General features: G+C 47.7%; 1 protein-coding gene and 1 long non-coding RNA gene across 17 annotated transcripts in view; one reads left to right on the plus strand and one right to left on the minus strand.

The window, feature by feature from the left end:
- TLK2 (tousled like kinase 2) overlaps window positions 1–13,808 on the minus strand; it is a 56,864-nt gene extending 43,056 nt beyond the window's left edge. For 2 of the 4 annotated variants that reach the window (XM_064399943.1, XM_064399939.1), the window contains exon 1: window positions 13,602–13,741. Coding sequence is in view for 1 of the 4 variants with exons in the window: in XM_064399933.1 (XP_064256003.1) it covers window positions 8,462–8,562; window positions 13,602–13,654 (154 nt within the window). In the remaining 3 variants the exon portion in view is untranslated. Of the gene's footprint in view, window positions 1–8,461; window positions 8,563–13,601 lie in introns of all 4 variants that reach the window. The other 2 variants (XM_064399933.1, XM_064399946.1) reach the window with 2 other exon arrangements.
- On the plus strand, window positions 300–9,568 carry LOC135286744 (uncharacterized). Of its 13 annotated transcripts, none has more exons than XR_010350818.1 (5): window positions 300–3,185; window positions 3,292–4,412; window positions 4,573–5,463; window positions 5,634–6,585; window positions 8,542–9,568. It is a non-coding gene; the product is annotated as an uncharacterized LOC135286744 (long non-coding RNA). The 13 variants fall into 13 exon arrangements; XR_010350811.1 differs by having other exon boundaries at window positions 4,573–4,648; window positions 5,093–6,585; XR_010350810.1 differs by having other exon boundaries at window positions 3,292–3,404; window positions 3,855–4,412; window positions 4,573–6,585.
- Window positions 13,809–14,715: the final 907 nt, after the last annotated feature.

The following is a 14,715-nucleotide window of genomic DNA, read 5'->3' on the forward strand; positions in this document are numbered from 1 at the left end:
GGGGAGGGGGGTCAGAGGGGGCGTGGCTTGAACGGGGTGGGGCCTGAGGGGGCGGCAGGTGGGGGGGGGGGGGTCAGTGGGGCGGGGGTCAGGGCAGGTCGGAGGGGGCAGGAGGAATGGGGGGTCACACAGGGCAGGGGGGCAGCAGAGAGGCAGAGTTCCACGGGATCCGCGGTGGGGCTTGGCCGTCGTTAGGACGTGCGAGTCAGGGCAGGTCTGAGGGGGCAGGGGGCATGGCAGGTGTCACACAGGTCTGGGGGAGCAGCAAGGGCTCAGGATGGACCGTGGGGTTACGGGGTTCGGGGGGGCTGAAGGGGCAGCAGGCTCAAGGGCAGGTCAGACCTAGCTTTGGGATGGGGACAGGTCTGGGGGGCACTGGGGAGTAAGGCACGTGTGGGGAAGAAGCAGAGGTTCAGAGTCCCGTGGGGTGCGGGGCTGGGCGTGGTGGGCTCAAGGCGGGGTCAGAAGGGCCTGGAGGTCAGGGCAGGTCCGAGGGCGCAGGAGGAATAGAGGGTGGTCAGACAGGGCTGAGGGGCAACAGAATGTCGAGGTGGGCTACGGGGGCAGGCACAACGCCCAGCCTTGGGGTGAGGTCAGGGCTGAGGGTCACCAGGGTGGGGGCAGGGGGTGATCACAGGTGGCAGGACAGCAAGGGTCAGGGGGGCAGAGGGTGCTGGGGCATGACAGGCACTAGGAGGGAGTCAGATCCAGCCAGGGCCAGGGGGGTAGGGCAGCGCAGGCCTAGGGACATGCCACCACCATGGGAACGGAGGTTGACCTACGCCCTGCCCCAGATGCCCCAGAGAGGGCATGCAGGTATAACATCCATGCACCCCCAGTTCTTCACCTCCTCTCCAGTCTCCATCTTATACACCCACGAGCAATCTCGCTCCCCAAACCACCCTCATTCCCCCAAGTAGAGGGTGCAAGGGCACCTCAGCACCCCCAAATCATCCCCACTCCATCCTTTCCCCCTGGAAATACCACCTGGAATGGGCCAGGCCCCTGGTTCAGGGCTGATCCAACAGGTATATCATCTGTGAGACACAACCCGGGTGCCTCAGCAGCCTGCAAGACACACAGTCCACTCTTGCCTTTCCAAGGCCAAACTGCCACCACAGTTGGGAAAACAGGCCCCAAAATTAATAAAGATAGGGCTTGTTCCAGCTGGAATGGAGCAATTCCATTGCAGTTCATTCAGCTCATTGCAGGCAGCAGGGGCAGGACCCAAAGCGCTGCGGGTGTTGCACCCACTCGCTCCAAGGCTGAATCAGCTTTCCTAAAAGCAAACAAGCAGGAGAGGGTTGTTGGGAAAGGAAGTGGCCAGGCCTGTCCAAGGGGAGGCAGGCGCGGATCAGCAATGGCAGCAGACGTTCGTGGAGCTCGATAAAGGATTTGCCAGGGCTGGGAACACATCCGTCACCTCCCCTTCACTACGTGACATCGAGCGATTTATGACTGAACTGGAACCGACTAGTTTGGCAAAAGGGATGTGGAGAGGAGCCGGCAAAGCATCATGGAAAAACTGCTTCTGCGAGGTGATGGGGGAAATTGTGTTATTTTAAAATTGCTAATTTATTGTACTTTGTTAAGCTGGTGCAGCAAATGGCTCTGGGAGTGCTGCCTGCTTGTGCAAGCTGCTTTTCCTGTGCTTTAATCTGTTTTTTTTTCAGCACAAGAGCCACTCCAGTTTCAGCTCCTGCTCTGTAAGTCACATTTTCAGCATGATCAGTGGCAGGAATTTGTAGAATAAATAATTAAATAAATAGTTGTTTGTGTCTGTGTTGGGTTGTGTTTTTAAAGAAAAAAAAATCCTGGAGTAAATATTCCATCAGCTGGTAGTTAATTACAGCCATTTAGGGAACGTTAATTAGGACCACTTGCAGTGAACATTGTTCAAGGAGGTTTAAATTTCATTTGTGCATTTCAGTTTGATTTTGGGTGGAGAGAGGAGGAGTTGTGGGAGCTGTTACACCTAATAAAGGGACTGACTTACTGAACCCCCCAGCTCTTCTGGACTCCACTGCCCTAAGAAACACCTCCAACTTCAAAGGGAGCAGTTCACCCCCTCAGAGTGCTGGAACTCGACACCAGTAACAGCCAATCTATGGTACTGTCCCCCACCTCTGTGTTTTAGGGGTTATGGGGGATCATTTTGGTCTAATTTTTCCTGTGCTTTTTGACAGTACTTGATGGGGCACTTACTCCTCCTTCTCCATACATTGCCAGGGACTGCATTGCCAGGTATCACAATGCCATCAGTATTTCCATGTAGGCCACCAGAAGAAACTTTTGCTGTCACAGGATTACAAAATGGTTTATGTTGGAAAGGTCCCTAAAGCCCATCCTGTCCCACCCTCTACCACGTGCAGGAACATCCACCAGACCAGGTTGCTCTAAGCCCCATCCAACCTGGCTTTTTACACTTTCAGGAATGGAGCAGCCACAACCTCTGTCATTTCCTGATGGTCGTTTGCTCACTGTCATTTTCACTGAAATCACAGACCAATGTCCCTCTTCTCCTTCCCTCCAGCAGGACCAAATTCCCAGTGAGAGCCTCCTGGAGAATCCACTGCAGCCAGGAATGTTTTCCAAGACATCCCTTGATGCACCGCTGAGTTCCAGGCCTGTCGGAGGACCCATGGCAATAGCCCTGGGCTCTGTCAGGTCAGCCTAGAACAGGTGGTGACATCTGATAAGGAACAGATAAACTGAGGTTGCACTATCTTCCTCCTGTGACTCCCCCTCTCCTGCCCTGTATTCCTCTGAAATAATTGGGGTTTCTCTTCTCACTCTCAAATTCAGGATTGGGGCACATCCACTTCAGCACATTCTGTAAAGGCAGCCCTTGTGTTTTGCAGTCCAAGTGCTCTGCTAGCTCAGCTCTGCTCCTGGATGTCCAGCAGCTCATCCTCAGCTGTAGTCACGTCCTTCCTGACACTCCTCTGCTGCACACTCAACTATGGTCCTCTCCACCTTCATCCTCCAAAGAGAGCTCAGAGCAACACTTCCAGCTGCAATTTTCTTTCCAAGATGCCAAAATTGCACCTCACAACAGACATGGCAGCTGGTCCCTTTATGGCACAGAGAGGGAAGGAATCGACAAGTTGTAACAGTATTTCTGGCAGTAAGCAAGAATTTCAGAGCAGCCTTTAAGGGTCCCACTTGCTGTCAGCAGAGTACAGGTAGTTACAAGGGATTTTAGAAAAGTTTGTCAGATAACAGTAGGGAGGAAGTTACTGGATGAATTTCCCAGTGATCTCAGAACTTTTTCCTCCTACACTCCATCAGGACACAGCTCTGAACAGGGATGCACTGCACAGTCCAGCCTGGTACAACACTTCCAACTGTGCTGTGCTAGCACATGTGAGATTGGGCTCCCTGGAACAGCAAAGGTCTCTCAGGTAAAAATATAATTATCAGCATTGACATATCACACTTGGGACTACTTTTTATTACACGTTCTCTCCTGGGAACTGATCCCCCAGGTTTGGATTCAGCAGAGAATTGGTGGAGTGTTTTTTTGTTTATGTTGGTGGTGTTTTTTTTGTTTTGTGAGTTTGTTTGTTTGTTTGTTTTTTCAATAAGGAAAGCCAACTTATCACAAGGTGCTTCTGGTCAGAAAGGTTAGTTTGTTTCTGTTCTTACAGGGAAAGGTTTCCTCTTCAAAGTGGCTAGAATGTGTAAATAGTTCATAATTTTGTACAGGAAATTTTCTGATTCAATTAAAAATTCTAATGTCAACTTCTAAGATACTACTTCCAAAAGCTTATAAAGCCTCAAAATGAAAGCAATGTAATGTTAGAAATCAAGATTCTGTTGACCTCAACTTGGTTTTTCCCATCATATTACAGTTAGGGAGCAATTTCTGAGTGTTTCACATTCTGGCCCAGCAAGAGAAGAGACTATTTGGATCTCCAAGAATTCTCATGTAGGAAAACTCCTCCTCCCAGCCCACCTGAGTGATGTATGAAACTATTCTGTTTTCCCTTTTTCTCATTAACTTTTTAAGAGCCCCTAAGCTTTGGTCCTTTCAGAGGAGGTCGTTGTGAGCAACAGAGTATATACATGACTGACCAAATATTATCTCATCCATGGGGACAAGCCAGCCCTCCTCCAGCATCAGCTCTGCCAGATCACTCCTGTGCACATCCTGCTCTCCAGGTCTCCCATCAACCCGTGATAATGCCTCTGATTACATTACTGTGGTATCTCTCCTCTTGTCTCAGCCTCCTTGGATGTCAGTAATATGCCTAGTACACAGCACTTGTATCATGTTTGAAGAACTACTCAGCTGCCACAGCCATTTTCTTTGTCACTGGAGCTTGGAGCTCCCCTCCACAAGCACAGCATACTCAGCAAAACAGCAGCAAGCCCTGCCTTCCCACCACAGCTTCTCTGCTAACCCACAGGTTAGATTAAACCAAAGCTGAGTAAGATTTTATAGAAATTTTAACAGAGCATATAACAAGTTCCTTCTGCCTTCAATTTTGAAAAGATAAAATGTCAGAAGTAAAGATTCTGATCTGTTTAATGTGTTTTTGGTGACTTTTCTTTGTCTCTGCTTTCCAGGCTTGTGGAATACACTAACTGCATTCTTCCAAGCATTTCTGTACTGCCATAAGGTCTGGAAATCTACTGATATAAGGTACAGAACAGAAGAGCTGAGATTCCTCAGTGGTACTAGGACACAGGCAGCTGGGGACTGGAGAAAACAACAAATAGCCTGAACCTTTATAATGTAAAAGCTGGCATAACTGATCTCAAATCCAAATATTTTATAGCACTGGGGAAAAAAAAACTCCAACCAAAATCCACAAGAGTACAACACTCAACAGGCTTTTTAAGATTTTAGCACCACGGGATGATGTCACCTCCAGGCATCACATCCTGAAGAGGCCTACCCTTGTCTGCACAGTAGATATTGTTAGACCTAATGAGGCATGAGCTGCCAGTGAAGATTTTTCTAGGCTTGGGGCATTCAAAACATGTCCATTCAAAACATGTTGCCCTTGTGCGGATTCTTGTCTGCTAAGGGTAGGGCTTCTGCCACACTAGGAACATTAAAAGTGTCTTTCCTCATTTTCTTTAGGGAGACAACCAGTATTTGAGTGCCTCAGAGATAACATGCCATTGCTTGACTCCTTCCTGAGGCCATTCCAGAGTCTCCACCCTCCTACACAATGGAGTTTATCTCTGAGGTTGTTCCTGCCCCTCCCTCTGTCTACACCTTCAGGTATCCCATTATGGAGGCTTTGATACCCAAACCCAGTAGGAAAGCATCCAGGTCACTCAGCCTTCACAGAAGCAGCAAGCCATGTGCAGTCTCAGAGCCCTGATCCAAGGCAACCAGTGTCCTGCTGCTGGAGGAGGAACGCAGCTGTGTGCAGGCACCTGGAATCATGCAGCCACCTGGAACTGCGGAGCTGCCATGGCCCAGCTGAGGGGAAACAAGCCTTGCAGGTAGGAAAGGAACATCTCTGCCATCCCAAAGCACACGGTACCGGAAGGAAACATCCCTGGTTCTGCAAGCATTTTTAACAATGTGATCCTCCTGAACGTGCCAGCAAGTCCTTCCCTGTCCTTGCTCACTCCTGGATTCCCAGAATACAAGAGGACTTTATTCTCAACAGGGATTGCCCCCTGCTTCTCTTTCTCCTGCATAAAATGGGCAAAACTGTGGGAAGAGATGGGACAGAGTTGAGCTGCAGGCCATGGCACACACCCGCAGGAGCACATGGAGCACAAAGAAGCACATGGCAGCACAGAGAGGCTTGTCTCTGCCTGACCTTGGGGAGAGGAGGTGCCACGTGGCAGAGCCCTGCAGAGAGCAGCCTGCCAGAAGCTGACAGACGGGTGAACAGCCGTGACCACCCCACAGAAGGATAGTAAGAAAGCGTGTTGCTGACGTGGCCATGGGTGATAGGTCACTTAGTGAGAATTACCATGTAAGGAAATACTGTGTCTTGAAGAAGTGTATAAAACCAGCTTGTTTCTTTGAATAAATGATTCTGATTTCTTGCTGGTCTGAGTCCATGCCTCAGTTGTTAAAAATGGCATCCCAAATTGTGACTTGATGGGCAACTAGTGGTTGTACCAGTATGGTTGCACCAATGCTCGGCTGAACTTTACAGGCGGCTGAAACAAAGCCTGGGAGCTGAACCAATGCTCAGGAGCTGAAACGAAGCTCATGGTGCCAATCAACTTTTCTTCAACTGAGGGTAGCAGCTGAGAACGATGGGGGATGAACAGAATGTTGCAGAGACGTTAGAAGAGATTTTAAAAAAGCACATTAGGAAAGTTGAATCTACAGATTTGGACATTCTTCTTCTGGGCAAAAGACTGTGATTCAACTTCAGATGACACCAGTATTTTTGACCCTCGGACATGGGACACTTTTGGGGATGCACTGTTATAGGGACGAAGTTATGCAAGTCAATGCAGTGCTGACAAAGCTTTTCTGTCCAAGGTGGACTGTGTGCAAGGCACTCATGGTGCATGCGGCACCCGCAGACCAGACAAAGAAGGACACTTGTGCCACTGCAGCAGCCATGCTGACCTCTTCTGCACTGCCAGGAAATGACCGTAAGTCTGTTGGGGGTGTGGGAGAAGAACCAGAAGATGGCTTCTGGTTCCCCGACCCATTTGATCCTGGAGGGGACCCTGATGGTATCCTAGAAGTGCTTGTGCCATCACCTGTGCCATAAGGTGGAGCCGTGTTGTGGTGAGTAGCTGGAGCCGGGTGGGCCGTTCGCGATAGTGCGTTCCCTGTCCATTTGCCCTCTGCAAGAATGTAGCAGCAGCAGAGGCGGAGGCGGGAGGGCATGGGGAGCCGCAGGGGCGCAGCGCTGTAGCGGCAGTGGTGAGTGCAAGGTGCCAAGCACATGGTGGCGAGCACATGGCAGGCCGTGCCATGCTGGCAAGCATATGGCACAGGCAGGGGACAGCGGCAAACGCTGTGCCGGTGACACAGCAGGTCCAGCGGGACGTGTGCGGCTCCCTGCATGTGGGCAGTAAGAAGGTGACCCAAGGAGCCTGGTGGCACTGGCAGGTACAGTGCCACATCCCTGCTCCTTGCACAAGGCAGGTATTGCCCAGGGAGATGAGGCCGCCATCTTCTGCAGTGGTGGCTGCAAGCTTGGCATAAAGTTCCTGCCACTGGTCTGTGAAACTCACCTGTTCTTGTTACTCAGAATGTTGCCACAATCCTGGAGCCTACCTCAAAGATTGCTTTTTTACCATACCACCTTGTGACCCCCTGAATTGTTCTAATGGCTTTTTGTTATGGATGCTCCTGTATTTTTAAGTAGATTTCTGCTCTTGTTAAAAACTAACTTCATATTTTAACTAAGCCGTAGATTTTGACATGACTGTTAATTAGATTTAAGTTAACTGGGTGATGGTAGTATATTTCCAATCCAGACAGCATTAATAGAATTTTTATGAAGGAATTTAGTTGTAAGATAATTATTTAATGTTAATTATATGCATTCTTTTGGTTACATTAATAAAGGTTTGCTTGTAGATATTGTAGGGAAACCCTCCCAGTCAAGGCTTAGGCCCTGGCCTAGCCCTGGCCCTGGCTGGTTAGGGAAGTATACCACCAGACTCAAGTATTTCTGCACTAGAAGTGTAATCAATTAATTTTGACTTGCTGATTTGGTCTTATAAAAGCTGGGCCCCCTTTTGAGGTAAACTTAGAAATCTTGTCCAGGAACTGTTTTTCAGGTCCTCACTGTGAAATGGGTCTCTGTGGTGGCAAACAGCAGGCCTGTATAAGGCCTTGCAGACTGAATCGTAACTTGGTCTGACATAGCTGTGAGAAAGCTAACAGCTCTTCATGAAAACAAAACCTGTAATGGCGAAAAACAACTTGTTTCCCTGCAAAAGAATTCTACAGATTAGGACTGTTTTCTTGCACCTGTTTCAACAATCCAAATCATCTCAGCAAAAGAATGAAAACAATACCTCACAAACAACCCTTTCTTGCATGTAGACACATTGTCCAAGACTGACCAATTACTATGGGGTAACAGCTTATTACTGACCAATAGGGAATAGACATGGGAGGGTTTATAAAAGTATATAAAGGGATGTATAAAATAAAGTGGTAGCTTTTTTCATGCCTTGAAAGAGTGTGTCTTGTCTCTCTGAAATGAGGTCAACAGCAACAGGGCTCTCCAGAAATGGCAGACTCTGGGTGATGGTAAAGTATTTAGCCAGTTAAAGGTATTATCTTACTTATTTTTGCTCAGTAGTGCTTGTTGTTTTTTATATGCATTGTTTTACCGGGTTGAAATATGTTCATGTTATAGTTGTTAAAAGAGAAAAGAGGGAGTGTGGGGATGGGCTATATTCCCCACAAAGGCCTTACATGTTCTTAACTTTTACAATCACATTCAGAATGACCTAACTGCAGTCCAGCAACATTTTTGTGAATCACAAGCTCACTCAGACTTACCAAGAATCTTGAAAGTAGAAAATAGGAAGGACCCTTTCCATTGAAAACCTGGGAGCAAAGTTATGCTTGTGTTTTCACAGATTCCAGTCCACGATGGGTACCTGCAAGAGTGATCCAACCAGCCTTGGTTGTTCTGGCTTTATCATCAGCTTGTGGGGAAGCTGAGAGAACAAGATGAATGGAGCTTGTTTGGTTTGGGTTGTGGGCCAATGCCAATGTTGGAATGTTCTAATGTTGGGAGTGTTTCATTTAGTGATTCTTGTTCATATAAAACAAAAACCAGGGAGTTGTGGTCAGAGAAGGATGGAGTTGAGCTGCAGGCCATGGCACACACCCGCAGGAGCACATGGAGCACAAAGAAGCACATGGCAGCACAGAGAGGCTTGTCTCTGCCTGACCTTGGGGAGAGGAGGTGCCATGTGGCAGAGCCCTGCAGAGAGCAGCCTGCCAGAAGCTGACAGACGGGTGAACAGCCGTGACCACCCCACAGAAGGATAGTAAGAAAGCGTGTTGCTGACGTGGCCATGGGTGATAGGTCACTTAGTGAGAATTACCATGTAAGGAAATACTGTGTCTTGAAGAAGTGTATAAAACCAGCTTGTTTCTTTGAATAACAATTCTGATTCCTTGATGGTCTGAGTCCGTGCCTCAGTTGTTACACATAATAACATTCTACCTTACAGGGCCTTGGAAAGCCTTATTTAGACAATAAAGGCTCTAAGATTTGTGTAAGAGGAAAATTAAATCAACATCCTATTGTAAAGTTGGAGTTACTGCACACACTTTTTTCTAAGTATATTCAGCCTCTTTGTGAATGTCTGCAAATACATTCCAGCCTTCCTAACGAGGCTCATCTCAGTAGGGAAGAAGTCACTTGCAGTTGTGGAAAAGTCAGATTTAATTTTCTGCATAACCTCCATTGACCTCTTCACATCCACTATTGGCACTGAATGTGGAAAAAGCTATGTGGCTGTATAATTACAGAGTGCAGTGAGGTGGCCCTGCCCAGGTACTGCTCCCCAGGTGAGGGGGATATGCAGCATGCCTTGAGCCTGGTCCCAGGGATGAAGAAAGAGTCTGAGGGGAGATCAGGCAATTTAATCTCCAAATGAGGAAAGTCATATCCAATGACCCCTAGGGAAAGGTAGCACCTCTCTCTTTACACCTGAGCAAATCCCCTCGTGTTCAACACACAGCACAGAGGTGTGAGCCTGGCCCATGCAACCAGGGACTACCAACAGCAGCTTCCCGCTTCATGGGAGCTGAACGCAAGTTTCATATTCCAAAGATTTGGCAATCACACGGAACTCCCTAACTTCCACATAACATGAAATTGCAAGAGCTACAAGGGTTCTTATCCAAAGACAACCTGAATACAGCAGTCAAGCTCCACCCCAAAATCAGGATGCTGATCCCATGCTATGTTTGTGCTTATAGTGAGGGCTTGTTAGGGTTAACACCAGAGAGCACAGCTTAGAACAGCAGGGTCCAAACCTCACCAGGGTTTTCTTCTTTCCTGGAAATTGCCAACAGGCTGGGAGCTGCTGGCAGGTGCTGACATGTAGACTTGCCAGTAGTAAGTTTTGCCATCACTGCTTTCCAACCGCTGCCATTTCCTGCTCATCCCACTGTGGGTCAAAGACCAAGAATTAAAGCCTTCACTGGCATGACAACTGCTATGCCATACAATCCCTGGGCAGGAGGGAAAAGCAGAGGCACACATGGCTCAGATTCCCTTGCCTTTCCCTGCCTGTGTTCCAGCCAAGTGTCCAGGCCTGGCTCATGCTCTTCTGACTCATGCTGTATCCTGTTTAGTTCAGATTAGCACTCAGGGCTGCCTACAAAGGTAATTTCCTGCAACGTGTCCCACTTTTTAAGCAACACAAGTTCCCATTCAGCCAGGCAGTCACACATAGGAACTTACTGCCTTCAGCAAGAGCTAAAAGCACAAAGTCCAGAGCTTTGCTGGTTAAGCACAGAGCTGACAACTTCTTTCCTCCAGAGCACCTCACTTTGCAGGAAGGTCCTCCAAAAAATTTCTCATTGTCATTTTCCTGGTAATTTCTATCTTGCCCTGAAACACAGTTAAAATCAGAACTTCTGTTGAAGTCAGTGTCTAGAGACACTACACACAAGAACGTGTGCCAGGCACCCCTGTCAAGGAAGAGAAATAGTAACAATAGCAAAAATGGTCCTGATTGTGGCATCCTCCCTCATGGATTTATTTTCCCCAATATGGCAACAAACCAAAAATGGTGGCACTTCTCTGACTGACAAATCAGAACAGAGACTGCATGACTCAGTTTCCCTTCATCTGTGTTTACAGAGACGGAAGGATGGTCCCCAAATCCTATAACAGCTTAATCCCTGCAACTCCAAACCTGCATCTTTCAGCAGTGCTCAGGAAAAACCGTTAAGTTCAGTCTGGGGCTGCAATTGCTGTAGGGAATCCAGTGGGGACAAGCCAGAGTTCATTCCAATGCCAATGACACTAAAAGCTCTTCCAGCTTTCGTTATGATGCAGTGCCAAAAGCTGCTGGTGTGTGCACAAGGAGGTTCCCCCTGCTCACACCTATATTGAAAATAATCAGGTCTCATTTATCCCAGAGCTCTAGAACTCACTGCAGATTAGAAATGGTGGTGGCATACCCAAAGAAGGCAGAGCAGAATTATTTGGGAGAGAAGATAATTGTGTCTGATCTCACATACCCCTGCTCAAAAGAATTTGATGACCATTGTTTTAACAATCCAAATCACTATGGATGACTGCTGTGCTCACCTTTGCTGTGCTGTCAGGAAGATAAGGTGAAAGCTCCGATTTGCAGTGGAATTTACAATTTACTTAGTTTTGAAGCGACAGCATGAGAAATACCCTGCCCCTTGTTCACATCACCTCCCCTGTTCCCTCCTGCCTCCCAATTCATAGCCTGTCTGTGAAACCACAATGCTCTGAGAAGAATGATGTACCTGGGGAGGCAAAAGCTTCTTTGCCATTCACTGGAGCCAAGTGAAGGGAGCCCTCAGCACCATGTCTGGATCAAAGTCCTTTCTGAAGGACTAGCTCCAAGTCCAAATCAAAGTCACAGGCTTGACAGCACTATCCCTACATGAAAGGATTATGTGAGGGGTCACAACAGGTGATGAGAAAGTTCCCTTCCAGCCAAAACATTCTATGAATCTCCAAGGAAATTCACCATCTTCTGGCAAGACTCGGGAGCAGATTTTCCAAAGCGTGATAATGTCTGGCTCCAAGATAGCCAGGGCAGTGCATGTGAAGAACTATGAAATCATCTCTTCTGCTTGGAAGGCTCATCAGGCCACGCTGGCATTGCCTCTAAGCCACAGACCAAAAGACTTGGAATGCTGGGAACAAAACCAGAGCAGAAATGCTCAGAAAGGCTTTAGAGTTAACGTTACTCTGCTAAGAAGGAAGAGGGGAATAAAACCCCCAAAGCACTAATGGCACTTAACCTGTCTTTTCAGCATGGTAAAAGTCAATGTGGAGATTTCCTTCAAACATGCTGGAAAGCTTGAGCAACCCAGACTGCTCAGCAAGCCTAAAGCAGGAATGGCAGAAGCTGCTGCAAGTCAGGACCAAGGTACCTGAGCAGAGCTGTGTAGGAGGCAAGGCCTGGAGTGGCAGGAGAATAGCAGCTTCTGAGAGAACAGGAGCTGGTAGGGATTAGTTAAGGAAGCTCAAGCAGTATCTGTCTGTAGGAGGCCTGGCTTAACTCAAGGGCATTAACTTGTTGCTTTCTGAACACCAAGAGGACAGGAAACAAAAGCACGTCTGCCCAGCATGGGCCCTGCTGAGTGACTGCTTAAACACTCCAGCAGAACTAAGAGTATTAAGAAAGGCAAAGAGCTACTTCAATGGTTCCAGGCTCACTGGGCTAAAAGTTTTTGCTTGCAGTCCAAGCAAGCAAACCAGACAACTGGGATACAGCCTTGAAAGCACAAACAAATAAGCCTTCATTTTCTCCCATTCAGGAGTTTGAATTTAAAGGGGAGTCCATCAACTTACATAAATTGTGTTTATAATTAAAAACATATTTTCCTGCACTGCTTAGAAGCCTTTGGATGATTAATTAATAAGGCATTTTTCAAATTACTTTAATTCACACTAATTATGCTGACTGTGTACCCCAATAATTTTTTCTTGCGGGGAGATAAAGCTATCCCAGGAGGAGGTCTTCCTTCAGGGACCAAGAGGGAAAGGACTCCGGGGAACTGCCTGAGGCCCCAGTAACACAGAGAAGGTCTGTCACTGAGGCGGTCACATGAGTCATGTCAGGTCTAACGCTCACAGGGCTCTTGCTAAACCTGATTCTGCGCCTGGATAAGCTGAGGAGACTTCAGCTTGCTCACCTGCTGCCAGAGGACTTGAGCTGTGTTTTGCCTAGACCTTGGCTGAGGCCTCAGCCTTGCCAGGGAACCAGACTTTTTAAGTTTAGCATGAAAACACAGCAGTGACTGCAGAGCTTCTGGGGTCAAGCTTGTGCTCAGCAGAAGCCAAATAGGAATCTTTACCTAGTGGATTCCCAGAGGACAAGAGCTACATAACCATCACTGAGGAAGACAGACCTTTCTACAGGAGCATTGCTTCAACAGAACCACATCTATCACTTCAAGAGGACTGCAGTCACTATTTAACAGGACTATCACCACCCTGACCAACAGGGTGTCAGGCTGTATTCTGTGTAAGCCTGTGTTTCTTGCCTTTATTTACCTTTCCTATTAAATTGTAGCTCTGACCTGGGATCTCCCATTGGTTTGTTTTCAAACAAGCACAGCCTCTCTCCTCTGGTTCAAGATAGCAGTTATTTCACAATCTATGTGGCTCTAGAGATGACAATGTCAAGCTCCAAATACAAGTGTCTGGCTAATAAAATACAGGGGAACTGAGCTTCAGCCAGCAGGACACATACAACATATCTTGATGCTTCGTTAACTAAAATAGACAAGAGATACCAGCCAAGGCTTTTTCTTCTTCAACTAAAGGGCAGGCACTAGTGAGACTTGTAACAGGAAAACTGTAGTTCCCTAATGGCGTCTCAGGATCACACAAGCACATGAAGTTTTTTGTGGGATATGAGATTATAACTGTTAAAGTGTTGAAGTTGCTAAGGCTTATGCTCACCAGAAAGCCCTGTGGGAAAGGCACAGCAGCAGGCTGGATGGTTGGAAGTTCATTGAGAGGTGAGAGGCAGTTATGAGTGAAGAGCCAGTTGAGTGACAATTGGAAGTGAGGTTGTGATTGGCTGGAGGAATGCGTGGACAGTGAGAAGGGTATGAGTGAGAAGCTGATTGGGTGATAGGATGTGTGGACAGCAGCACTGCAGCTGAGCCACTGCAGCGCACCAATGGGTGTGCTCTTTCTGTTAAGTTCTGTTAGGCCTCGGTTTGGTTTCAGTTATGTCAGGTGGAGATTAAAGGTATAAAAAAGGGGTGATTTCTATAATAAAGCAATCTCCTTTGGATGCATAAGGGGGTCTGTGTTGCTTTGTTCCCCATTGCTACAGAATGGCTGGCCCAAATTGGGACCTTTGAAGTGGTGCAGGGTGTGTTATCGCTCCGGTAGCAACTCCCACTGGATCAAAGGGATGCGCCGGCTGGGAAGAGTCTGGGAGGGATCCAGGGAAAAGGATCCAGGACAGTTTGGGAAAGAACTCAAGAATCAAAAGTGCATGTACCTCACCTAGCATAGGTGAGTATACCCGTGGAAAGAATATGGGAGATGGAATATCCCTGGAACAAAGCAGGAGCTTGGACCAGGTATGGCGGTTCCTACATCAGCAATCTATTAATATGGCTGATGCAAGACTGAGGACCCTGCTGGACTGGGTCTAGCCATGTTAAAGATTTTCCCTTTAATGGACCCCTTCCATCAGACTGGCAAGCAGTAGGGCAGAGACTTTTTGATGATACCACCAAAGACAGCTATGCTGAAACTTGTGAGCACCTGGCCACATGGGGGAAAATCATGGTGGCCATTAAATTGTGTGAATGGCAGCCATTACGCAGCTTCAGAAATTAATTTCCCTGAACCCTCAGTGCCACCAGACTCCGTATTCCATCCTGAGGTTAACCCATACTCTGCAGAATTGCCTTACCCTGAGACTAACCCAAGTCCCATGGAATTGCCTTACCGTGACAGAAAGCCTTGCTTAGTTGATCCCCTCAGTGCGGAGTTCCCACGCCACAGGCAGGTGGCAGGCTCTCTCCCTGCCCAAAATGGTGACACAGTAGTCCAG

The sequence above is a fragment of the Passer domesticus genome, chromosome 27 (assembly GCF_036417665.1).
Source record: "Passer domesticus isolate bPasDom1 chromosome 27, bPasDom1.hap1, whole genome shotgun sequence".
In the NCBI taxonomy this organism is placed as follows: domain Eukaryota; kingdom Metazoa; phylum Chordata; class Aves; order Passeriformes; family Passeridae; genus Passer; species Passer domesticus.